Below are 25,731 nucleotides of genomic sequence, written 5' to 3'. Positions count from 1 at the left end.
ATTAGTAGGCATCTGCCACCCTGCCAAGGTCAAAGCACTACGGTGCCAAAACTGCCCTAAAAATGAAGCTGAAGCAGAATGCTCTGCTTGCTCTTTTAACCCTTGTTTAGAAAAATCATGGGTCTTGACAATTTGGCATTTAGAACAAATTGTTTTGGTTCAACTCTGAATATGTATGTACATGATAGATTAATTTCTTACATTAATGTCTTTTCTTCACTGAAGTCTGTGGTACATTTTCTAAGTTTGTTATTCTTTTCCTACTGGTACACCTATAAAAGTAATCTTTCTCTACCGAGCAGTAGAGAATTGTAATTCAGCTTTTTTACATGGATGCTATACTTGTCCCACATTAGTCTTAGAAATTAGGAATTGGGAATTAGGAATTAGGAATTAGGAATGTGAAGAGCAAAAACATTCACTCTTATTTAAACTATTTAATTACATTTGGTTAACAATTTTAAGCCATTTTATTGCATTTGATAAGAAGTGACTGACTGGCTTAACATACTACCTTTGGGCAAAGAGTTTTATAATATTTCTGTGAATATGTACATTGAGGTATGTTAATAGCTTTCTAGATTTACAATAAACCCATGTATTTGTAAAGTTGATACAGGCGTTTATACAAGGCAATATTTTTTTTTTGCTGTTTAGACTGTGGCAGAAATTTGTAAAATATTAATGAGTTTTAGCTGTAGCTGTCACTGTTGTGGAGGGGAGTTGCTAAGAAGGATAGTTTTAAACTATCACAACCATGTGAACAATTATTGTGCTGTATTCATATATAAATTGTGGTTATAGCTTTACTGTTGAATAAATCATCCTAAACCAGAATTTTTTCCATTCTCCATGCGTGTAGCTGCACTGACAAAGCTTAAATTAAATAAAGCTTAAGCTGCAGCAGCTTAAAGTCTTGCTTGATATATTGGGAATGTTATGCCCTGCAGGGTGAATTCAATTGAGTTTCATTGAATTATGGTGGGGAAAAAAAAATGTCCCTTAGTAAAGCAGAAAATAAATTCTAAGGCTTTGAGACTGTGTGCTGGTACTGACATTGGAGTTCTTCAGTTTCCATACTCTGTAGATAAAACTAATGTTTTTCCCCTAAGCATAAAATCCTGTCTGCTTGGGAAGAAAATTGAATAAAGTTCTGTGTCCTTCTTGAATGCTGCATTGGTTCTACAATTCAGGAAACACCCACAAGTGTCAGAGATGGGGGCACTGCCTGGGAAAGGGGGAATGAGCAGGAAGGGTTCAGGAGTAGCTGCAGCTATCATGTATTGCTGAATTTAGTATTGTTTATTGATTGATTCCACCTCTTTTTGAAGTAAAGGTTCCATTAAAAAAAAAAAAAAAGGACTTAATATTGTTCTATGACACTTTTACTGAATATGACCAGGGAAAGGTAGAAATGTAATTCAGTCAGTTGGAAATGGTTTGTAGAGGACAACATATGAGAAAAAATTCATACTGAATCATGATTGTCAATGACATATATTTATAGTGACAAGGTAGCAACTGCAGTGAATATTAGTATCCAGGAATAAAATTCATATTCTGGAGATGATTAATTTTGGGTAAAAGGCATAGCCTGTGCCTTTATCAGTGCTTCTTTCCCACAGAAATATTTGTCTAGTTGAACCAACTTTGGGATTCACTGAGAAACCAGATGGGTTATCTATTAATTTTTTTTAAGCCTTAGTTGTTTGTTGTTTTGTTTTTTTTTTCCAGTGCTGTCACCGTTTTTTAATTTTACAAGATAAAATATGGCACAGAAAGTCTTTTTGCTTTTTAGCCAAATAACCAGTCAAAGCCAGAACTGGTGAGACAAATATAAGGGTACAGTGATTCAGTACTCTCCATTAGTTGCTTCTGCAAAGTCCCCCTGCTACACAGTATGTCTCCTTGGTATAGAACCTGAATTACCTATTTTTAAGCTTCATGTGGCTCCTTTAACCATCATTTCAACAACACACAAGAACTGGGTAAATGAGCTGGATCATGTGATTATAAATTTCATGCTTTTCTTGATCAAAGAGTATTTACCTTTCTGTGGCTGAAAAAAAAGATAAAGAAAAAAGGAGAAAAAAGATAACATTTCTTCATCTTTCTATTGTTGCAACAAGGAAAAGTAGATCTAGTTTGATTGGTGCAATATGCACAGCTAAATTTGAGGCTGTATTAGGGCATTGAGTTTCACCAAAATGCTTGCTTAGGTGGAAAATACTTAGTGAATATTTTCTCTTCACTGATGCATATTCTGAGTGACTGTTGCTAATTCTTGCTTTTATCATTTGGGAAAAGCTCCAACTTATATTTGAAAGAGGCAAGTGTGTGTGCAGGGTGTGTAGGAGTCTTCCACTGCATTGCTTACCACTATTTGCATGCTCTGCACAGAGCAATTGCAGTGCAGAAAACAATCAGCTGGGTAGCACTTTGTGTACTGCAGTTTGCATGGTCGCTGTGCATTCCTTAAAATTGCAAAGTATTTCTCAAATGTTGTGGTGGTTGAGTCTCAATAAATGATGTAGAAATCAGTAATTTTAAATTAAATATTTTTAATCATTAAACAGACTTTTTTTTTTTTCTGGGAATAATTTGATTTTGCTTTATAAGTAGTTCTTCAAGCGTTAAAGGGAAAGTTAAATATAAGTTTCCCCTAACTTTTGAGATTTTTCTTCTGTTATTATTGGTGAAGCTTTTGGGTGCATATTTGTACATTTAGTTCATATTTCTTTTAAAATGTGCTTACATATTCTTGTACAGCTCAAGTCATACCTGCTCCATTCAATTAAGGTTGACTTCAAATTAAAGTTCTCTGTTTTTCTTACTCTATATTTCTTACTTGCAAAGGTGAGTGTAGGAGCCAAGATGGGAAGCTCAACACTGTATTCTGAAGTACTGTTAGTGTTTGCAAGTTTCTAAGCAGAACTACACCGAAATAATCCAGACCATTTGTTTAAAAAAAAAGACATTATTGCTTTCTGGTAGGTGGCTCAGACTGAGAAGTGTGTGTCTTTTATAGGGGAAGCAGCCTTTTTATATAGGAGCAGCAGAATTTTGTAGAAATTCTGTAGATTTTATAGAAATCTTAAGGAAAGTTTGGGGCTTTTTCTAAGCATGTGAAAAAAAAAATATTGTGTGATTCCCAAAGAAAACATTTAGCTTCTTCTGCCTTTGTTTGTATTTGGTTGTGGTTTGTTACTTGGTTTGGGGTTTTTTAAATAATTCCAAGGGTGAGATTTGTAGTTTACAAGTAACAGTGCAAACCAATTAGGCTGATTCAGTTCCATCTGTTGAGCTTTGCATTAATGTCTCTAAACCACACAAGTGATTGCTGATTCTCTTATCTGGTTTTGCCATGGAACCTGCATCACCTCTGGGATGGATGTCTTTGCTGCAGTGTAGGTGATCACAGCTTGGTGGTTGGCTTTCCTCATTAGTCCTTAAGCAAGATGTGAATTAACCTGTGTCTTATTTTCCCTTTTCCTTACTTGCCAAATGCCTCATTTCTCTGGTTCAACGATCATTCCAAAGAACAGTGAGTAGGACAATTACTTTAAAGCAAAGTAAAATGATATGTCAGTTGTGTTAAATATAACAAATGTAATTGGAAGTAGGATCACATATCTGCCTGGGTTGATAGGTTTAATCTACAATTATGATTATGTCATGCTTTGGTTTTCAGCATTTCCAAGTATAATTACTCATATTTGCCAGAAATGTAAGTCTGTGAATGTTTCTATTTAAATACTGAACTACTGGGAATTTGGAATGGCACAGCTTTATCTCCAATGGGGATTTTAGATTTTGAGAAACAATTATGGATACTGAGACATGCACCTGTTGAGCAGTAAGTTCATTAAAACATTACTTCTTTGAAAATCCAGCTGCCTTCAGAAATCTGGAATTATACTTTGCAGATGAAAAACATACTACTTTTAAATAATATGCATAGTCAGCTGTAGTTTTATGAAACATTCATGAGCAGTACACCTGCTATGACCTACACCCAGATCTCTACAGTAGTTCTGAAAACTATATAAGCATAAAAGTTATTAAATTTCCTGGCTAGATGCATTACTTATATTGTCTGCCTATGACTGGCAGATCAATTGACATAATTGGGTTGGATAAATTGAATTTTTATTTCCCTTCTTTTCTCAAAAAGTATTAATGTGAAATCTACTGGCAGTCAAATTTGCTTTCTTGTCCAAACCTATTAATGATTAGTTTCAAGTAAATCTAGTAGGTATTGAAATAGATAATTTGATTGAATTAAAAAAAAAAGGTGAAAAATGAATCCACAGATTTTTGTGTGTATTCTGTTAGACTAATTGTCTTCAATGATTTTTTTTGTTTTGTGCAATACGGAAAAAGTTTTGAAGAGGGGCTTAAAGTCTCAATAATTTTCTTTTCATGACCCTGAAATACAAGAAAAGTTCAGGACTAGAGCATCTCTGCGAAAAGATGGCTATACAAATATTGAATCTGCACTAATTAAGAAAGCAGCCAAGCTTAGATTTTCCACAAGCTCAGTGCCATACAAGATGTTAGCTCTCATTCTGGGAGTCTGTGAGGTAAAGGTGAGCTGCTGAGATGTTTGATGCTGCTGAGGCAGAGACTTGCCCGCAGGCACTGTGTCAGTCATTTGAGGTTTTAATACTGTGGATTGAAGGACTGGAGAGCAGAGGGAGAGGGAGATAGAAGATGAGCAAGAATGTGTGTATTTCAAGCATCTATAAGAGTGGTTACAACTTTTTGGGTGTGGCTTGTTTGGTTTTTAAATATTGGAAAACGCAAACCCAATAAGACCTGTTGTCTGACACAGGACAGCAGTGAAATCACTGAAATTCAGTTAACAATTTTCAGCTAAGCTACCTGACTGTACAGCAATTATTCAGATCAATATTGAAGAATATATGTTTTTGGGTTTTTTTTTGCACTGGTTTGGGATTTTGTTTGTTTGTTCATTTGCTTATTGCTCTTTCTCAATCCTTACTAGCTAATTTTACTGTTTTCATGTTGCCTCAGAACCTGCACCTAAAGAGCATAGTTAACATGCTTGGTTTTTTCCTTTCTGTGTAAACCTTTTCCTCTTACAGAACCAGCCAACAGCATGAGGGCTGTTCTACATAATTTACCTCTCCCTGCCTTTGTAGACGAGGCATCACTCACATCTGTGTGCTCAAGGGCTTTCTCAATGTATTCATATTTCTTAGATACATAGAATGGGTTGTGTTGGAAGGGACCTTAAATACCATCTACTTCCAACCTCTCTGCATGAAAATTTCAGTGTTTAATTCAAGGCCCTACAAAGGAATGATGGACCTGGTGCATAGTCCTCTTAAAATACCAGACAGATAAATTAATAACTTCTCCTGTCCTTTTTGTCTAACAGTTTTGGTTTGGTTTACACCTATCTTTGCCATCACTTATTGTGTCCATATGTACTTGCTGGGGTTAGTTAGCACTGCTAACTGGTGCCTAGGGGCAGAGAATGAGTTCAGTTCATGTCAGACATAGCACATAATGATCCTCAAAGGATAGACAGTATGGTTTTGTCTGTTGCCATTTTCCTGCTCTTTCTTGGGATAGATCTGCCTTTCTCTTTATTTTGGGGTATGCAACATTTTCATCTTAAGCAGATGAGGTTTTTAAAGTATTCATGATAGTTCTCCAGGTTCATAAACTTTATTCCACTTTTCCAATCCATCAGCATGTAGTGTTTTTCTATCTCGGTTTGTAATCCAGAAGAAATCTCAAAAAAATACAGTTAATTCTGGTATAATTTTATGCATCGATTACCACACTCAGCAAATTATTTTGCATTCTGATAATCTCAAGGAGGAGCATAAGCATTCTTCATGCACATTCATAGTCCTCTGAATATTTTAGTGGCTTTGAGTTGAGGTAGAAATGAAGAATTACTTCTCTTACCAGACATTTTTGGTTCTATTTTTAGTATAAAAGGTCTTTTGAAGATTGAATCAAAATCTGAATAATTGCTGCTATAATTAATATGCCTATATTCTGTTCAGCAAAGTAACTAACAGAAAGCCCCTGTTTCTCATAAAGCATCTTTGCAGTCCTAAAAAAATATCTTGCTGATGTAGATAGACTGCTGTTAATCTAGAGAAAACACAGTCAAGCACATTTTATTAACACCATCTGAAAAAATACTGAGTTAAATACAATTTTGAGTCCTCACATGGTGACAGTTGATATTTTGCAAATATTAAAGTCAGGGAAGAAAGACTTATAGAAAGTTTCTATGTGCAAACCACTCTCCTGTTCTTAAAAGATACAGCAGACTAACTTGGAAAATAAGAGCATAGCAGCATTTTACTTTGCTGCTTACCAAAATCTGCTTTGCCTGCTAAATATTTTAAACTGAGATGCCACTCAAGGGTAGATGTACAATCATGCACTTCTTTTTAAGCTTCTTCAGAGACTATTTTAAATACTTTGCTACACAGCATCCAAATTCAGACCTTGCAAGCAGTCTTTTCATTGCTACCTAATGTAGAAAGAATAGTTCCTTAGCCATACTTTGCAGATACTGGCTGCTCTCTATTCTGTTATTAGGTCTTGCCATGCTTTCCACATGGCTTTGACTTGGATATTCATAGCCAGGAGAAGAAGTGTTGTAGTCTCAAGGGAAAATCTAGGCTCTTTTTAATGGGCATCACAAGGAGCTGAATAAATGGGCCATCATTGGTGGGTAAAGTAATGGGAATGTTCAGCAGTCTGTTTGACTTAGTGGTGGCTCCCATCCAAAATGTCAAAAATGTTGAAATTACAGCTTGTCATGGGAATACTTGTTTTCAGTTTTAAAGCACAACTTGTCTTCACACGTTTTGATCTGTCTATACAGACCTTTACATCTGTCAGATGACTTGTGCATGGTCTGTGAGGTAGACAATGCTTTTCCAATCTCGCCTCTCCTTCTCTGTGTGTATGGAGTTGAACACAGTTCATCACAGATAAGAAAAGTTCGTTCTTCTAATTCTTCATTTGTCTTTATTACACTGTTTTCGGTATAATTACACACATTACTATTTACAAAATGTAATGTGGACATTTACACTTGATATGTTGAAGCTAATCTAGTAGACTAGCTGAAACACTGTATTTTTATTTTGGGAATTTCACCAAAAATTAAAGTTTTTTCGATCTTAGCAATGCTTGCGAAAGGTGATCAAAGGAAAGTCAAAACAGAGTAGAATGTTCTGTTTCTCCTCAGCTTTGGGAAGGTGAAATGTCAAAAAAGGGGAAAATACTGGTTTAGAGATGCTAATTCAACATGCCAAGTGTTGCAAAATAGATGGACTCATGGCTGAGCTTCCGACATATAAAGTCTGACATACTGACATAAATTCAGTAACTTGAACTGAAGAGATTATGCTCTAACTTATGAAAATAGATTTAGGAGAAATGTTGATATCAAACAGTCTAAATTTTGCTTTTTGCAGGAAAAAAATATGGGAAAAAAATTGAAGTCCTTCAGTAATTATAGAGTTGAGTTTTTACATTCAACTACAGTAGATGGCTCCAGTACTTGGAGCCAAATTTCTCTTTGTAGCTTTTGCATCAGTGCAGCTGTTCAGAGAATATTCTCATTAATCGGTGACATTTGGAATGTGTGCAAAAAGCAGGATGCCAGGAGATAACAAAAAAGACTAATAGTCAGCTTAGAGGGGAAAGGACTTCTTCTGACAGTTCCCTGTAGATAAAGGGGATAAAATAAAAGATAAAAGATAGAGGAAAATACTAGTAATGCATGTTTCTGAAAAAGGAAGCATGTGCTTTTTTTTTCTAGGCTCAGTTCACTTACAGACTTTGAAGGTATATCTTTGCCAAATAATATAGTGTGTTGGGGCAGAAATTCAGAATGGAAACCAAAACATTAACTTTGATACTTTGGATATTTGGGGCTTTGTCCTTTTAATATAATTCAGAATGGTGGTCTGTCTAATTTCAGTGTTACATGGTGCAGCCTCTGTTGTTTAATAATATATTGCCTGAGGTAATGATCAACAAATTACCTTTTCTCTTTGCTGAGCATAAGTAGTGAACCAAGTCATCAACAGAAAAAGTGATATTTCTACAGACAAATGTGCTTTGTGGGAATAATTGTAAAAAACTTTGAATTATCGCACCACATAAAATAAATCTAAACGTTATTAAGAAAAGGGTTCTTTCTCAATATGAAATTGTTAACATTTTCAGACATGATCCCAATCTTGCTGAAACCCTTCCTCCACTCTGTGATATTTACTCAAATCCATATTAATGGGAGGATTAATGAAAAGATGATATGTCAGAACTAGGAACGGATTAGAAGATGATCAGACAGATCACCTTGTGTTCCAGATGTTCTTAGGGGATAGATATCCCATGTCCTCTTGTGTCTCCAACTCTCTTTTATGCTAGTCTTTAACTTCCTCAGTTTTCCTCTGAAATATTATTTAGTGGTTTTGGTTTGAGTGTTCTTTTCTGAAAATGTTTAGTTTGCAAATGCATTGTATTTATTCTCAAAAACCAAAGAAGTTTAAGCTGCACACAGAGCCTTCTTTTTATTTTTTCATAATACTTAGGAGCCTGATATGAAGTATCTTATCTGATATTGCTGTGCTGAGCTTAAATAGGGGAAAACATTTTTTCAAAAGCAAGGAAAAATAGCTAATTTTAAATTAGGATATTCTGCTTTCTTACCCTTCTCCCAAGAAAAAGGATTTTGGCATAAAATGTAAGTTCAGTATCATGGGTGGGTCAATGATTCATGAAGACATAGTGTTAATGGAGCAAAAAAAGTCGGTTGGATCCTACTCCTGACTTCACTTCATCTTGTTAAATGACTTTCAGGAAATCATTAAGGAATAATGGTGATTAAATTGGAGTTCTGTGCCACTCGATTAAGAATACCCCTAGGTACCCATCCAAGCTGTCCCATGCCTGTGTTCTCATTGAGGGAACTATTTCCTGATTTACTCAAAGATCCGTGTAAGAGAACAGAGTCTGTGCTAATGCATCCAGGCCACTTCAAGGCTGGAGGTATCTCCTGTCCTGCCAGCTTGAAACTCTGATAGAATGTGTTGCTGCCTGCACCTGATACAGTAGGACACAGATTATACCTCGTTTCCACTACTGAGGTTTTGAAGATACAGGGATTTAACTTATGAATTTGCTACTTATATGCTTACTGTGGTAAATTTATCCATGGTTTGCTTATCAAGATATAAGAGTATGTGACCTCATTTTTACTTCATCTGCTCCAAAGATGGAGCCAAACACATTGCCTCCTGATATGAGCTCTGTGCTGAGAGGATTCTCACGTTTCGAACATTGTAGCACTGGTGATAGTGCTTGCATAAGATTTGTGAATTAAAAATAATGTTTTAGAAAGTGCTGGAATATCCTAATATGGAAATATTACACTTCTGGAAATCTCCTTGTATTCTCTAAGTGTGGATAGACCGTATCGGGATGGAAGTACAAAGAAGGCATTATCTAGTATATATTGTGTAGGTGCTTACTGCTCTGTATATTGAATGACTGTGGCATGGTGAAAATACATTTAGTACATGAATCAATCCAATAAAACTGCCTCAGGTATATCTTTTATCTGATTGAAAGATATTGTAGTAGCTTCTTCAATACAGCTGGTATAAATTTTAGATGTTTGTGGACTGCTCTTCCAAAACTTCTTCTAAAAATTGAATATATTTGCCAAAAAGTAACAACAAATAGTGTACTGCTGCTGAGGGAATTCAGGAGACACAGCCTATTAAAATTAAAGCATAACTGAATGGCTGACTCCACGGAAATGTATTCCTTATGCAGCAACAAATTACTTCTGGACAGCAAATCGATGTGATTATGTAGAAGCCAATTTTTTGTTTACTTTTACCCCTACTTATATATTCTAAAACTATTGTTCACGTCATCACGTATTTTTTGATTGGCAGCTCTATTTTGTCCATGTGCCTTGCATGAGCTTTGCAGGTAAAATGATTGTTTGCAGTCCAAAGCATCACTGCCCACCTTTATCTTGGGTCTTCTATCTTGGTATTCTGTTTTTCAGCTTCTTCCCTCCCAGTTTAACACAATTTATGTTTCAGTAGCCTTGAAGTGTTCCAGAAATTTTGACAGACTGCAGAAAAACACCTAAAAATGGCTCATGCAGTGCACCTGTTATAAACAATGCTCTAAACTCAAAAATGTAGAAAAACAGCTAAATATAGCCTGGCTGGTGCACTTGATACAGATTATGGCCTAGAATGTTCAGATACATTGCTACATCCTTAGTCATTTCCTGCCCTTCTCCTTTCATAACTGCTGCTTCATGACTTCCATAAAATGTCATTTCTGGTTTAAGACAGATGTTGACAGTTCTGCTTAATGCAGTGTCCTGCTGCTGTGGAAAGTCATGACCCTTTACTCCACTAGTGATAGAGGACCTCATTTTTTTTTAAAGTCAGAAATGTGTTTTATACTTAAATTAATTTTATATACTTACTTACAGCAACTGTAAACAAATTTATTAATTTCTGTAACCCTGCTCTAATAGACTTTTCACTTTTTTTTTTTCAAAGCTCAACCTACAGCTTTCACCAGCACCAATTTCTTGTCATCATTCTATTCACAAATGTCAAACAAATGAAAATGTTCAGGTTAACATCTACTTAACTAGGTGCTCTGCTTTGTTGATCCTGCAAACCATCCACAAGGGGCTTAGCCACTGCTACTCTAGGGGAAGATCAAAGAATTGCTAGCTTTTTAATCTAAATAGCCCTGTATGGCATAGGCAATTGCCTTTCATTGCAGATATATGTTCTGTACAATGGAATTCTGTATCTAATATGCTGCTGTTTAAAATTAGATTATCTGACATGGAAAGAATTAGAAATAGCAGTTGCTTGCCCATAGCAATCATTGAAATGACTGGAACATAAACACAAGCACAACCAACACAAACCTCCTGCTAAAACCTCAGAGTATTTTTGTGTGTTGCTTATCAACTTGTTCAGCTCAGCTGGGCTACATGAAATACAAGAAAAAAAAAATAACCTTTAGCATTAGCAGAGATGGGCAGAGAAAAAGAAATATATAATGTTTGTTTTGGAAAGCTTGTTCTTAAGTCCCTTCTCATGTAACATAAGAGTGTGAGGCTGGGGGACAGGTTGTAGAAATGAAACTCAAAATGCATGAAACAGTCCAGATCTGTCTAATCTTACAGCATTGTCAATGTGATGTGTTTGCTGGGGTTTCAGTGTTTGGCTGTCAGCTTCTGGATTTTGCACTTGCCTCCTAAATAACAATACAGACAGAGTGCTTTAGAGTACAGAGAGGCTGAAGCCTGACCATGGTGATAGTGGGCTTTTCCCAGGAATTCAGAGCTAGAAGGACAATGATGCTTACAGAATTTTGATTCAGACAGTTCTGAAGAGTCATATATATAGATATATGCATCATCACTACTAAAATATGTTGATGGGGCAGAGTCTTTCAGATGTTTGACCCACTTGGCCATTGAAAAACTTTAAGGAAAAGAAACTTAAACATTCTCCAGGATGTCAAGGCAAATGCTCCTTACAAAGAGTCAGTGTCTTCACTGGCCATAATGAAAGGTAGAAAAGCAGTTTGAAAGATCTTAACAAATAAATTTAAGTAGTGGAAACTCAATTTATCTGTTTCAGAAAGATGAAGGGCTCAGCCAACCCTGGTGGGATTAAAGGAGTCACAGTGTTTCATGAAATACAGAACATTTTTCATCGTTGTGAAATATAAAATTGATATCCAAAGCAAACTAGATACCAATACATAGGGATATCACATAAATCCGGTTAAATGATTTTTAGTCTGTGGATGTCTTCTGATTTCTTTCCTAAAGGCACAGTGAACAACTCTGGCTTCACAGGAGATGGAAAACTCTTCATCTTGGCAGTTGGCCATGACACTTCTGCTGACCAGAGTCCAGGGTTTTTTTGTGTTCTTGGCTTTGTATGGTTTTTTTAATGTATTGCACATAAGAAAGAAATGTTTCAATGATGAGCAGGCACTTAGCATGGTTTGATTTGCACCATTTATCAAGGGGAAACAGACCCAAATTTCTATTTTAAACAACAGAAAGAAATAATGTCAGAGCTCAGATAGAGTGTCTTAACTGAATTGCTGAGAATAATTTTCTGAGAGAGAAGTGATTGTCTTTGCTTGAACATACTTTGTGTCCTGTGCTTTCAATTGCTTTGTACTGATGATGTCTGGGTTATATAGTTTGTTCATTCTGGGTTTAGATCCTGATGCTGATTCAAATAAATAATACTGATGTTTCAAATGATAAAATGTAATATAAGAGTATTAAAGCACTCATTGTGTGACCAGGAATCAAGATAAACTACCTTCAAAAAATGACATCTGAAATTTTGTGACTTTTACTTTGGTGGTGCAAGTTTAGCTCTCTATTAGTAGAATGTATAATTCATCAGATAAGTGGTCATCCCCCTAACTTCATGTTTACAATGATAATAAACCCCTCTAAACTGGACCTAGGGGTAGTTTGTCGTAGTTAACAATGCCTATAAACTGTGACTCTTGCCTCATGAGGTTATTACTATATATGCTAAAATCAGATAGAGAAATGATAAAAATTGCTATATGTAGCTATGTAATTGATTTTTGTAAAATTTATGTGCAGAAAAGGAAATAACTAAAACTGCAACTGCAAGAAAGGTTCTATTGAGTTTCAAGTGTATAGTTAGTCCTTTTATTTGTAAGCCTTTGTCAAAGTTTTCTAATTGGCATCATGATTATTATTTTCTAAGAATGCTGAAGTAGTCACATCTCTCCTCTTTCTCTAGAGAGATGAAGTGCTCAATTTGTTATGGTAGGAATTGTTGCTATTCTAAAAACATGGGTGAGGATCTGGAGATGTTTTGTGTTTATTTGGCCAGTTTACGATTCGCAAAAATAGATGAAGATGTGAAAGGTTTTTTTCCAAAGTAGAGGCGTCTTGACAATACAAGTATGACACTGCAGCTTCTTTTCTATGCTTTTATATTGGAGGTGGATATTTAGGCAACATAAATAAAGTCAAAGATTATATAATGAATTCATCTTTCATTAAGTCTAGTCTCACATTTTGAAACTAATATCAAAACCCAAACAAAATACAGGAATGTTATGTCAGTGTAAGAGAAAAGGAAGGAGGCAGAAGCAGAGGCAGAAAGCTTTTATTTTCAGTATGGAAACTCTGTGAAGAACATGTTAATAAATATAGCAAGTTGTCTTTAAGAGTTCTGACTTCCATGGGCTGTTACAATCCAGTTATTAAAGTTGTTAGAGAGATGCCTCTGCCCAAATTAAAGTGCAAATGGGACCATATGCCAATAGTCAATAGTATGGATTTTATTTAACAGTAAATATGAGGTAAAGAGATAGAAAGAAATAGAAAGGCCACAGACCTTAATTCTAGAAGGCCTTTCTTAATTAAAATAATTATCCTATATAATTTTTAATTGGTTACTAAAGTTATATTTACAGATGCTTCATTCCTTGTTTTTCAGCTTGGAACATTCTGTGTCCTGTTGCCAGTTTTTCACATTCTGGGTTACTGCATGTTATTGTCAAAATAGCCTATGTAGAAATTACTTACAAAAGACTAATGTATTAGGAGAAGTTATTTCTTAAAATAGTTTATCCTGGGCAAAAGGAAGATAAATGAATAAAAATGTAGTGATTGCATTTCATTCTTACTTTGGTTCTGAAATATGGACAGAGGGCTACTGATCCAACCATCAACAGTCTCTGGAGGGACTGGAGGATAATGAGTTAGTCAAACCAAAGGAATGACTTGATATCCTGGGTTAATTAAGTGCAAGTCCCTAATGAAACTGCCTTTGGCACACCTTTTTCACCATCATGCCAAAAGGTGATGCTGATCTTCATGTGAAACCATCAAGATGTGTGTAAAACGCATTCACTTTGTGTTCACAAGTATAACACAGTTCTTTTGGTGCACCCCTGGGGAGCAATAGCTGACTCAGGTGTGCTTCATGTCTTTGATTTCTGTTTTGTTTACCTTTGTTCATCTTGTATCTGCTATACAGTTCCTTTTTTCTCAGGGCCAGTTGTCTTATTCTGTATTTCTATAGTGGTTAGTATCAATAGGGTATTGCTCCTTGGTGAGTAAAATCATAAATTTTCAAGCAAAGAGCCAAAAGACATAATTGACTGTGACACTTATTAGAGCAATATCCCATTCTTTGTAAATCATGTTTTGAAAGGTAGAATGTGGACTGTTGGATTGTCTCATTCGAAGTAACATCCTAGTTCCTTCCTGTTGTACCAGAGAACATGGGCAGCCACCTCAAACAGCTGGGAAAAATGTATTGTTTCTGCAGTAGTGTACACTGTTGAATGGTAGCCAGCAACAGTGAAATGTGAAATTATGTCAGATCTCCTCCTTATTTTGGAATCGTGGAAATGAGGTTTCAAATAAAATTTTAGTTTCCTTGCCTTTGCTTTAATAAAAGAGGTTTTTTTTCCCAAGAGAAACTCAAAGCTTCTAATTCTGGAATTAAAGCTTCCAGTGTTTCATCTGGATGTGGATCTAAATTTGAACTGGATGGAATTGCATTTTTTGCTCTAATGACCGCTTGTTCTTGTGCACAATATGCTCCTGTACAGCTATTGCTATTCAGTAATAAACATAATTCCTGACATGTGGTGGGTTCTGTTTCTGTTTGTATATTTGCAGTTCATTAACAGAAATAGTGGGTTTTCATATTCTTTTAATTTCTTTTTAGTGTTAAGCGTGTTATGTTCAGCTCTTTAGATCTGCTTATTGAATACTTATGGTTTTGACCAGTCTTAAAAGATGTTCACACTGCAGAGAAATCTTTATCCTTGACTGTTGGTTATGGGATAATAAGAGTGAGGAGTGGAAAAGAAATTACTGTGAAGAATTAATTTCGTCAAGGTTTGTTATTTTCCCTGAAAATGAGGAGAAAGACATTTAAAACTCCTACATGAAAAACCATATTGAGTTCACAAAATGCTATCTGTATCAGGTAACTAACTTTCTACTGGTTTTAATTACTTGCAGTTTTAAATTATGAAATTTAGCAAAAAACACCCCGTGATTTTGATCATCAAGGTCAAGTGATGAGACTTTGGCCCTATTACTCAGTTGTTAAAATGATTTACAGAAAATGATATTGAGCTATGAAGTTGAAGCCAAGCAAGGATTAGAGGATTTTTTTTCTGCCCTTTTGCACCTTAGTAAATTAAATCTAAATTGCTTTCAGTTGCTAGTGTTCTGGAGAGGTTTCTATGGAGAGACCTGTTCCCATTGAAGCAAATTTTAATACAAATGCCTTTTAGAATTCTGCAAGAGGATACCGTGCCTTGGTTAATCTCTCTTGTCTTATTTATATCTTTGTTGGTGACTTGAAGATGTTATCCATGTATAAAATAAAGACAGTATGATCAAATAGTTATTGGGTCCCTTAATATTTTAGTAACACTTACTAATAAACCGTTTTGTTTTTTGTTTTTTGTTTTTTTTGTCCCACTTTCAGAACAAAAGCCTCAAAAACAAGCTCTTGTCAGGAAACAAGCTTTGTGGTATTCATGCAGAAGAGGTAAGGAAGATTCCTCTCTATTCTAAATCTAATGTAAACACAAGAAGTTTGTATCAAAGTCACTAGAAAAACTGAGGTTCTGCTGTATTATACATATACACAAGAATATATATATATACATATATATATATATATACCAGAATACAAAATATATATTATGTTTATATGGTGAGTGTTCCTAAAGTGCTCTCACCCAGCTCATTTCTGTGACTTCACAGGAAGCAGCTGAAATGTACTAGAAAGGAAGTTGCAAACTCAAGTTTTAGACACATAAAATCATCTGGGCATGCCTATGATATAACTGTATAGATATATACATCTATAACATATTTAAAACTGATTTTGTTTCCATGATCTCCATGTCTACTCTAAGACAGGAATTGCCAAAGGCCTGTTTTGAAATTAACATAGAGGCAGGAAAGATAATAATCAATAATAATATTTATTCCCAGAATGTTTCATTATTTCAAGGGAAGAAGGGTCACTTTATGAAACTGAGGGAAAGAAAACCTCCCTCTGCTGAAGAGCAAGATAGATAGTCTGTGATACAAAACCCCTATTTTTGGCAAATTCTTCAGTGTAGAACTTCCTGCACTCATGTGACCACTCCCTTTATTTAATTTTTCATTTATAAAAGCTATTGCACGTGAATCTGATTTACTCACATTACTTTAGTCTGGGTTTTTTGCATATATAATTTCTGTTAAGGTCACTGCACCTTGCCAGAATGAAACCAAAGCATAAACAATTTCCTCTGTACTAAAATTTTCCTAGTTATGGTTGAATGCATTTTCTTCATTAGGGTCTCTATCTTTTAACTTAGAGATCAGTACTTAGGAGATCAAGTTTATGATAAATTCTCAAAGGCAGGAAATAATAAGGTTAGGAGTATTTTTTTAAGTTTTTCAAAATCGTTTATCTGCCTTTATCTCCATTGTTGCTTTCAAACATGTCACAGTGTAGGAATACAAATGTCTTTTCTTCCCTTTTTTTTGCTGCTTAAAAAACCAGCAGCGTGTGCAAATAGTTTTCTGTTTTCCTCTCTTTTTCACATTTGTTTTTCCTAGTGTATTGGGGTTGCCAGGCAAGGCTTTGGTAGTGGGGAGAGCTATTGGGGTGGCTTATTCTGGGAATCTTCTAGAAACTTCTCCTGTGTCCAACACAGCCAATGTCAGCCAGCTCCAGTTTGAACCTACCACTGGCCTAGGCTGAGACAATCCGAGATGGCAGTAACCCCTTTGTGACAATATATTTAAGAAAGGAAAAAGTTACTGCCCAGTAATGATTGTTGACGGAGAAGAGAGGAGTGAAGATATATGTGAGAGAATCATCTCTGCAGGTACCAAGGTCAGTGCAGAAGGAGAGAGGGGAGCTGCTCCAGGCACTGGAGCTGAGATTCCAAGTTCACGGCGTAGCAGCTGTGCCCCTGCAGCATTCAGAAAGACCAAGAGGAGTGCAGAGATCCACCCGCAGTTGGTGGAGGAGCCCCATGTCAGAGCAGGTGGAAGTCCCAGAAGAAGGTTGTGACCTTGTGGGAAACCAGTTCTGGAGCAGGGACCTGTGCATCTATGGAGAGAGGAGCCCACATGGAGTAGCTTTCCTGGTAGGACCTGTGACCCCATTGAGGACCCATGCTGGAGCAACCTGTTCCTGAAGGACTGCACCCCGTGAAAAGGGATCATGCTGGAGCAGTTTGTGAATAAATTCAGCCCATGGGAAGGACTCACATTGAACAAGTTTGTAGAGGACTGTTTCCTCTACAAATATGAAAATAAGTTTCCCCATGATGGAGCAGGGAAATCCTCTCCCTGACGAGGAAGCAGCAACAGAAATGTGATTAAGTGGGGTCACAACCCTCCTTCCCTGTCTCCCTGTTCTGCTGAAGGAGGGGGAGGTAGAAGCTGAGAAGCAGAGGGGTGGGTCGGTGTTTTTAAGATTTCTTTTACTTCTTCTTATCCTGCTCTGATTTTGACTGGCTATAAATTCAATTAATTTCCCCAAGTCAAGTCTGTTTTGCCCATGATGGTAATTCATGAGCAACCTCTCTCTATCATTAACTCATGAACCTTTTGCTATATTTTCTGTTCCCTGGCCAGCTGAGGAGGTGTTGAGGATAGAGTGGCTTTTGTGGGCACCTGGCATCCAGACAGGGTCAAGCCACCACACCTAGCTGCATAATACTTGGACCTTTGGTAATTAACTTGAAGATCTTTCCTCTGATTATGTCTATTTTAATATTTGCATCTAAGGATGAAGCCTAAGGACAATTAAATTTTATTACGGTGTGACAAGCTCTGGCATTCAGAGATCTTCAGAAAGTTAAACATAAATTAATAGTCAAGACAGCAGATTTTGAGTGTATTTCATAGTGTGAGAATCTCTTACTTTATGAATCACCCTGGCAAATTTGCAGCTATTAAGCACGTTACCATTGAAACAAATAGAAATGTTACAGGAACTTTTTTTTTTTTTTTTTTTTTTTTTTGGTGGTCATTTTGCCAGTTAGGTTGTTCCAGCCAGAGAAACACAGTGCATTTTCTGCTTTTAATTAAGTGCCATGCCCACCAAGCATAACAACTGTGTGAACTCAGTATCCTTTCATATATTATATTGACTCTTTTATGGGTATTTCTGCCTACCAGGAAGCTCCTGCTTCGTTTTGCTCCCTCAGGCTTCATGCAGACAGAGACACAGATAGTGATTCCTTGTTGTCTAGTTGCATCAGTGGGAGCATGCTGGTGATCCTGAACAGCTTCTGAATGGTTGGATTGTCTTCTCCAAGAAGTCAAGGCCTTGGAGAGAGGAAGGAAGAGCAGCCCAAACATTGGGGTTTCCAGTACACAGAAAGGGACACATGCCAAGGCAATTCTACCAGACTCTGGTATTTTAGAGGCCTGTGTTTAATGGTAATTTTATTTTTCTGACTCTACTAAGAGGTCCGCTCCCTTGAAGTACAGAAAATCTGCAAAATAACCAAATTTTATCACGAACAGTTACAGGTCAAATGCATGCTTTTGACCTGCACTGGATGTATTTATCTTTATGACTCTTAAGGCTTCATATTTACCAAATGAGTTATACCTTAATTGTAACTCTTAGATTCCTCTACAGCCTATTTTGATACCTTGAATATCACAGAAACTGTACATTTTATTAAATACAGCCCTCAGAAAAATTAACATCGGTGAACATTTTCTCACTGGTCTTTAGGTGACGTGGAAAATATTCCATAGCTCAACTAATTTCATTGCCCAGGTCAGAGGACAGTGCTATTGAATGAAGTAACAGCAGATAAAGTCTCAGAACAAAGAATTCTGCTAGACTGATCTTGGCTATTTGTTTCAGATTTTACAGAGTACCGTAACCCTTTTGGCCTTACTATTTAAACATTTAAAGCAGGTTCTAAAATTTTATCTTTAGATTCCTTCAGTCCTCCCACAAGTCTGTCATTGAGTTTGACTGCATCAATTGGAAAGAGATAAAATCTTTTCAAAAATTCCAGCTTATGAAAGATTTACTACTTTTGTAATATGTTGTGTTTATGGAATGATCTTTCGGTAAATGTGAAACAGTTTTCTGATCCATTCTAAGGACTTCAAAACACTTGGCGTTAATTAATACAACAAAATTCACTGAGTATCAGTTGGGACTATGGATTTTATTAAGAACAAATTATTATTTTGAGAGGATTCTTTAAATGGTGAAGTAATATTCCTTGGAGAGCTGGGTTTAGTACAAAAAATCAATTTCTATTATATTTTGTTTAAATTAATAAAATAACATATAGACTATTACTTGGAATTTTTAAGGTTGTATTTAACAATACATAAAATAAATATAAACTTAAACTGATATAAATAAGCATAACTATGCCTGTTTTGAAGGGCATGGTTACAAACTGAGAACCTAGTTCCTTTGGATACCACCTGGGACACCCTGATGTTTACAAAGACCTGTGTAAGCCTATGGAGCCTTTTTACTTCTAAGAATAAGATTGTTTACTTTGAATGTGATGCCTTCAGTTATGCCTCATGGAAAGTGTTAATAACAACTCATGTCTAAAACGTGTAAGCCCAACAGCTGCTCTTTATAGTACTAACTCAGGTAGGTGCTTTAGGTGGGTGCCATTTTACATTTTCCTCGGTACTTTTGGTCAGTTTGACACGTGAACCTGGAAAAGCAATTGACAATTATTTGGAGACGGGCGTTCTACATTTTAAACATGATCTAGAATCAATTGTTCTTAGAATTCACTATTTTTTTTGTTTTATATTTAAAAATTTATAAGACCCCAAACCTGATTTTATTATCCTCACTTTCAGTCAAAAAAGATCCAAGCCCAGCTGAAAGAGCTCCGTTATGGGAAAAAGGATTTGATTTTTAAGGTAAGTTTTATTTCACTATAGTTAGCTAAAATATTAGGGTTAATAGAGCATTGGAGTAAAGTAGGAGTATGATAGCTGCCATTACTATTGCATTTCTAAGGAATAAGTTTGTTCTGAAAAGAGCTCAAAACGCCAAGACAAACTTAATACCTTAATGCGTTTCCAGAAATCTAACATATTTATATCTCTATTTTTATGCTCAAAAAACCAAAATTCTAGGTTACTGCTCATGAATAAAACATGTTGCCCTATTCCATACATTCTGGAACATGTTTTTCATCTTTCTAACTGAATGGTGTAATGTTTTACAGACGCTTTTTGTTTTTCCTTTTATTAGCACTCCTCCATGGCAAAGTCAAGTAATTGTTAACATTTAAAGAAAATCTCTGTGTTTATGATAATCTTAAGCAATGTAATGTTCCTTAGGTCTGAAGATTTAAGAAAAAGAAATGTCTGTTGCTTGAACAATCCAGACGAATAGTCTGTAATAGCTAGCACATTTTAAAAAATAATAAAATTTTTAAAATAAAGGGGAGGATGACAAAACATAAAGACATTACTAAAGGGCATCAAGTCCTTGTTAACAAAGGGAAAAGTTAATCTCTATTAAAGGACCTGACTGCAGACTGGTAATGGAGTAGTCCTTTTATATATTACCAGCATAAAGGATGTAGATTAAGTAGTTATCTTCAAAGTGACTAGAACTAGAAAGTCATTTATGTCCATATGAGTTCCAAACTGTCTTTTGAATGTGTTTAACTCTATCTACTGTCTCTCTATTGCATATACAGTACTGTAAATATAGAGTAATGTAGACCATTTAAAGGCACCGTGTGATTTCTGTCCTTTTTGTTTTTTAATTCATAGGTTTATTCCAAGATTTTTCAGGAACATTTATCTCTGGTCTTCATAAGACCAAAACCAGGGAAACAGATTTAGAGACAAAAATTCTGTAAATTATAGAAATAAGCATTTAACTTTTAACACCATCTAGCATTAACAAAAATAACACATCTTTCTTCAAAATCAGTGTTGGGGAGAGCTTGAGAAGAGGTAAAGATCAAAAATTCTAATCTTCCCTTGCTGTGAAAGTTTGTTTTCTATGGCTGAAGCAGTAGGGTTGTTCAGCACTCTTATCTGCTTGTTGTATTCATTAAGTTAATGCACAGTGATCCCAAAAAAGGATCTGAGTTAAGCTAGGGTGTATACTACTAATGCTTAGCAAGGGAACTCTTGCTAAGTACTACGCACCTGCAAACAGCTTTCAGTAGATAAAAAAGTAAACTGGAACATAAACCAGTGAACATGGTGGAAAGGCTGTCCAGCAAGTCACTGGCATGCATGCAATGAAATCCACCTTCTCCTAATCCTAGGAGAGGGATAAACTGTGACAATGTAGTAATTGAGGCACATATGTAAAGAACTCTGCTGAGGGAGGAAATGTCTCTAATGTGAGTGGGAGTAGACATGGCTTCACCTGACTGGATACTGCTTTCTCCACCATAGCCTCCATTTCAGATCCTTGGGGAATTATTTTCTGAAGACTATGTCTACATTTGAGCACATGGATCATGTGCAGCTCGAGTGCTGAGTCCAGTTCTGTTCCCTCAGTTTAGGAAGGATGTTGAGACGTTTGAGTGCATCCAGAGGAGGCAACAAGGCTGGTGAGGGGCTTGGAACACAAATCCTGTGAGGAACGGCTGAGGGAGCTGGGGTTGTTCAGCCTGGAGAAAAAGCAGACTCAGGGGTGACCTTATCACTCTACAGCCACCTGAAAGGTGTTTGTAGTCAGGTGGGGTTGGTCTCTTTCTCCAGGCAGCACTGAGATGAACAGAATGGGAGAACACAGTCTCAAGCTGTGCCAAGGGAAATACAGGTTGGATATTAGGAAGACGTTTTTTACAGAAAGGGTCATAAGGTATTGGAATGCTTTACCAGGGCAGGTGGTGGAGTCACCACCTCTGGATGTGTTTAAAAAAAGACTGGATGTGGCACTCAGTGCCAAGGTCTAGATGAGGTGTTGGGCTGGGTAGGAACTCAATGATCTTGGAGGTCCCTTACAACCTTGTAAAATTATATTAAAAAAATATATAACTCTACTTTAAAATAATTTAATAAGTAACAGCATAAAAATGTTGAAAATGTGAAGAATTTCTTTGTCTAATTCCATGAGAAGCCTCTCTGCATTGCACAGAGTCAATGTTCAGTCTTTCAAACATTGTCTATAGCCATGTTTATTGTGAGTGATATTGTATTTGATACTTAGGAAAAAATCCAAAAAGTTACTGAACTCCAGCAATTTCTTGTATCTTAGTAATTTTTTTGTCAAGTAAACCAGTGATAAGTCTACTTAAATTTTGCAAACTGATGAAGTGGAAGGATTACTTCTGCAGTGGATTCTCTGTTGCCAGACTAAAGGACCAAACCTTCAGTCTGATATGTATTTTGTGACAGTGACTGGTGTTAGATGTAAGAAATGTGGTGCAGTGGAAATTACGGACTGCAATTCGCAAGAGACTTTCCCAAATCTGAACAAACTGTTGACTTCCACTCTGAAGCAAGTTTGGTTTTGACTAATGAAACTGTGACTCTGGTGATAAATCTGAAGATAAATGCCTAATCCTGTTTTAAAATACAGCTAAGCAGTTCTTTATACGAGTTGGGAACTGAAAATTCCAGGCTTTTGACATTTCATTTGGCAGTACAGCCTATGCCTAATGCTAATAAATATCACAGTTTGCTGTCTGCTGAGGACTACAGGCTTGCCTAAGCTCATCACCTCATCTGTGACATGTGCTGGAAGGACTGTCATTGCCCCAGCAGAGACCAAGTTAACCACTTTTATAGGATTTACACTAAACAGCGTTAATGTAGTGTGGCTATCTATTAAGCTATGCTACAAAAAGAAGAATGCAGGAGTTCTTGAAAAGTCTGTCAAGAAAAAAAATCTCTGTCTGGAGTTGAACTCCGGAAACTTGGGAGTATGGCATGGTGTTGAGGAAAAATGCAGTTGCAAATATTGGGTTGGAATAAAAATGTGTTGCTCTTTATCTGGGAAATGATAATTTTAACCGGTTATTCTGCATGTACAAAATGTATATTTATTTAATCAGAATTTCAGAGAGAAAAGACAACTGGCTACTCCAGTATCCTTCTCAATGGTTCCCTTTTCAAACAGGGAAAACAATTACTAAGCTAGTTTTTTTTTTGCAGGTACAACAGCAAAATAATCCTTATTCCTTTTGGTTGCATAGAAATGTGTTATTAATGACCAGGCTGAGAACCACAGGAATCTGGGAGCTCCTGCTTCCCTGAAACAGAAAATTCTTGCAGAGAATGTATTTCCTTCAAGCAAGAAGTCTGGGTTTATACACCTGCTAGGGAAGGAGAGAGAAAATAATTGTCTTTATTTACTGAACATTTAAAGGTATCTTCTGAACCCCTGCACTCCATACATGACATATATATTATTTAGAGCCAGAAATCTTTCCACTCAGGATGAGGGGTATTTGTGTGATCCTGACTTCAAACACAAGTCTCCCAAAATGCTTTCCTACTATGTAGTTGCATAACTAGCTATTCCTGTGAATTTTCCTTTTATACTTCCAGTAAAAGACAAGTAGAAAAAAAAATCTGCAGTTGCTTCCTTGTATATTAATAGGTAATATAATTCATAATGCTAATATAATAATATAATAAATATAATATAATAAACATAACATAACAATATAATATAATATAATATAATAAATATAATATAATATAATAAATATAATATAATATAATATAATATAATATAATGTAATATAATATAATATAATATAATTAATGTAATATAATATAATGTAATATAATGTAATGTAATATAATATAATAATAGGGTGTCTGCATGAAAGAATGTTTGGGTGTTTTCTAATTTGTCTGTTTATGCCAAATTAGCTTAATGTTGGCATCTCAATGTCTAAAACTACAAAATAATGTTCAAATTGCACTCAGAAGTCAGAAAAAAGGTATTAAAAAGTAAAAGGTTTTTGAATACCTTGAATTTTCCAGAAAGATATTATAGCATAATATTAAATATTTTATAGTATTGAATTAGTTTTGATATTTACATTTAATTATTATAAATTTGCATTCATGTCAGTGTGAATGCACTTTTGACCATAATTTTTTTCCTCAGGAAAAGCAAATCTGACCCAACCTATATATATTACTTGTAAAATTTATATTCTTTCCTCTCTCACATGAAAAAATGCATTGCAGATTGCATCAGCTTCTTTTCTTGATTCCCACAGGCACAACAGCTAACAGATCTGGAGCAAAAACTATCAGTTGCAAAAGACAAATTGGAAAATGCAGCCCTTGACAAAGTAAGAAGTGTGATGTAATGTAACCATGTTTTGCCTCTATCAGCTGTGGATGTTTTGGTGTAATTTGAGAAAAAAAAACCTAAAGCCTTGCAGTTATTTAGATGCATACTAAGTCACATCTGAATTGTACCTGGGGGTGATGCTACTGAAATCAGTGGAACTAATTATGATACATGAATTACACCTGCAAATTATTTAAGAAGATGGTCAAATTAGAAAAAAAAAATTAAAAATTACACTGATTTTTAGTAGATTTAGATATTTATTGTTTGTGCTGACTGTAGATTTAGTGTTTTACACTAGGCCACTTTTCTATTTCCCACCATGGACCCTTAGAATGCCTACAAATTTTGCATTACCAGGACCCAAATATCAGAAACAGCATGGCCAGTCGGACTAGGAAAGTGACCTTCCCCTGTATCAGAACTGGTAAAGCCACACCTCACATACTGCTCAGTTTTGGGCCACTCACTTTCAAAATGACATTTTGGTGCTGGAGCGAGTTCAGAGAAGGGAAGCAAAGCTGGTGAATGGCCTAGAAAACATGTTTTCTGAGGAGCATCTGAGGGAACTGGCATTGTTTAGTCTGAGGAAGAGGAGGCTCATGCTCATTGCTCTCTACGGCTGTCTGAAGGGAAACTGTCGTGAGGCAGGGGTTGGTTTTTTCTGCTATGTCTCAAGTTAAAGGATGAGAGGAAATTACCTTAAATTGTGCCAGGGGCGGTGCAGATTAGAAATTAGAAATTTTATTTTCGCTGCAGAAGTGGTTTGGCATTGGAATGAGCTACCAAGGAAGGTGGTGGAGGTGCCATCTCTAGAAGTGTTGAAGAGGCATCTGGATGTGGCACTTGGGTTTAGGGGTGATTGAAATGGTGCTATGTTGACACATGGTCTTCAAGGTCTCTTCCATCCTTGATGATTCTGTGGATCTAGCCATGTGATAGGAGTACAAATGGATCAGGGAAATACAAAGATATGCATCATATGTGGGCAGTATTTTGGCCAGAAAGCAGCTTATTTTGACCACAATCACATCTACACAAGATAGAAGACTTTGTCAGATTATATCCCTGGTTTCAGTAGTGTTTCCTTCACCTGTCCTCTCACGAAGTTCATTTATACATGTCCTGTCAGCAAAGTCAATCTTGAATTATGCTATCCACAGGATGGAAACAAATTTACTTGTTCCTCTTTTACCTTTAGAATGGCAAAATTGGAATGGCTGCAGCCAAGGCGGAATGAACACTGGATGGCAGGATTGAGAGATGAGAGGATGAGAAATTATCCAGAGAAATTTCTGGATGAGAGGAGAGTGGTTTCAGTTTG

The 25,731-nt window shown here is 36.0% G+C and overlaps 1 protein-coding gene across 1 annotated transcript in view; it reads left to right on the top strand.

The window, feature by feature from the left end:
• Positions 1-25,731, top strand: part of LUZP2 (leucine zipper protein 2) — a 110,260-nt gene that overhangs the window by 58,233 nt on the left and 26,296 nt on the right. The window contains exons 6-8 of the mRNA XM_062494767.1: positions 15,588-15,650; positions 19,973-20,035; positions 24,331-24,405. Of these exons, the coding sequence (XP_062350751.1) occupies positions 15,588-15,650; positions 19,973-20,035; positions 24,331-24,405 (201 nt within the window). The remainder of the gene's footprint in view (positions 1-15,587; positions 15,651-19,972; positions 20,036-24,330; positions 24,406-25,731) is intronic.

The sequence above is a fragment of the Cinclus cinclus genome, chromosome 6 (assembly GCF_963662255.1).
Source record: "Cinclus cinclus chromosome 6, bCinCin1.1, whole genome shotgun sequence".
Taxonomy (NCBI): Eukaryota; Metazoa; Chordata; class Aves; order Passeriformes; family Cinclidae; genus Cinclus; species Cinclus cinclus.
The sequence above is the reverse complement of the archived record's forward strand: the minus strand, read 5'-3'. Positions and strand labels throughout refer to the sequence as shown.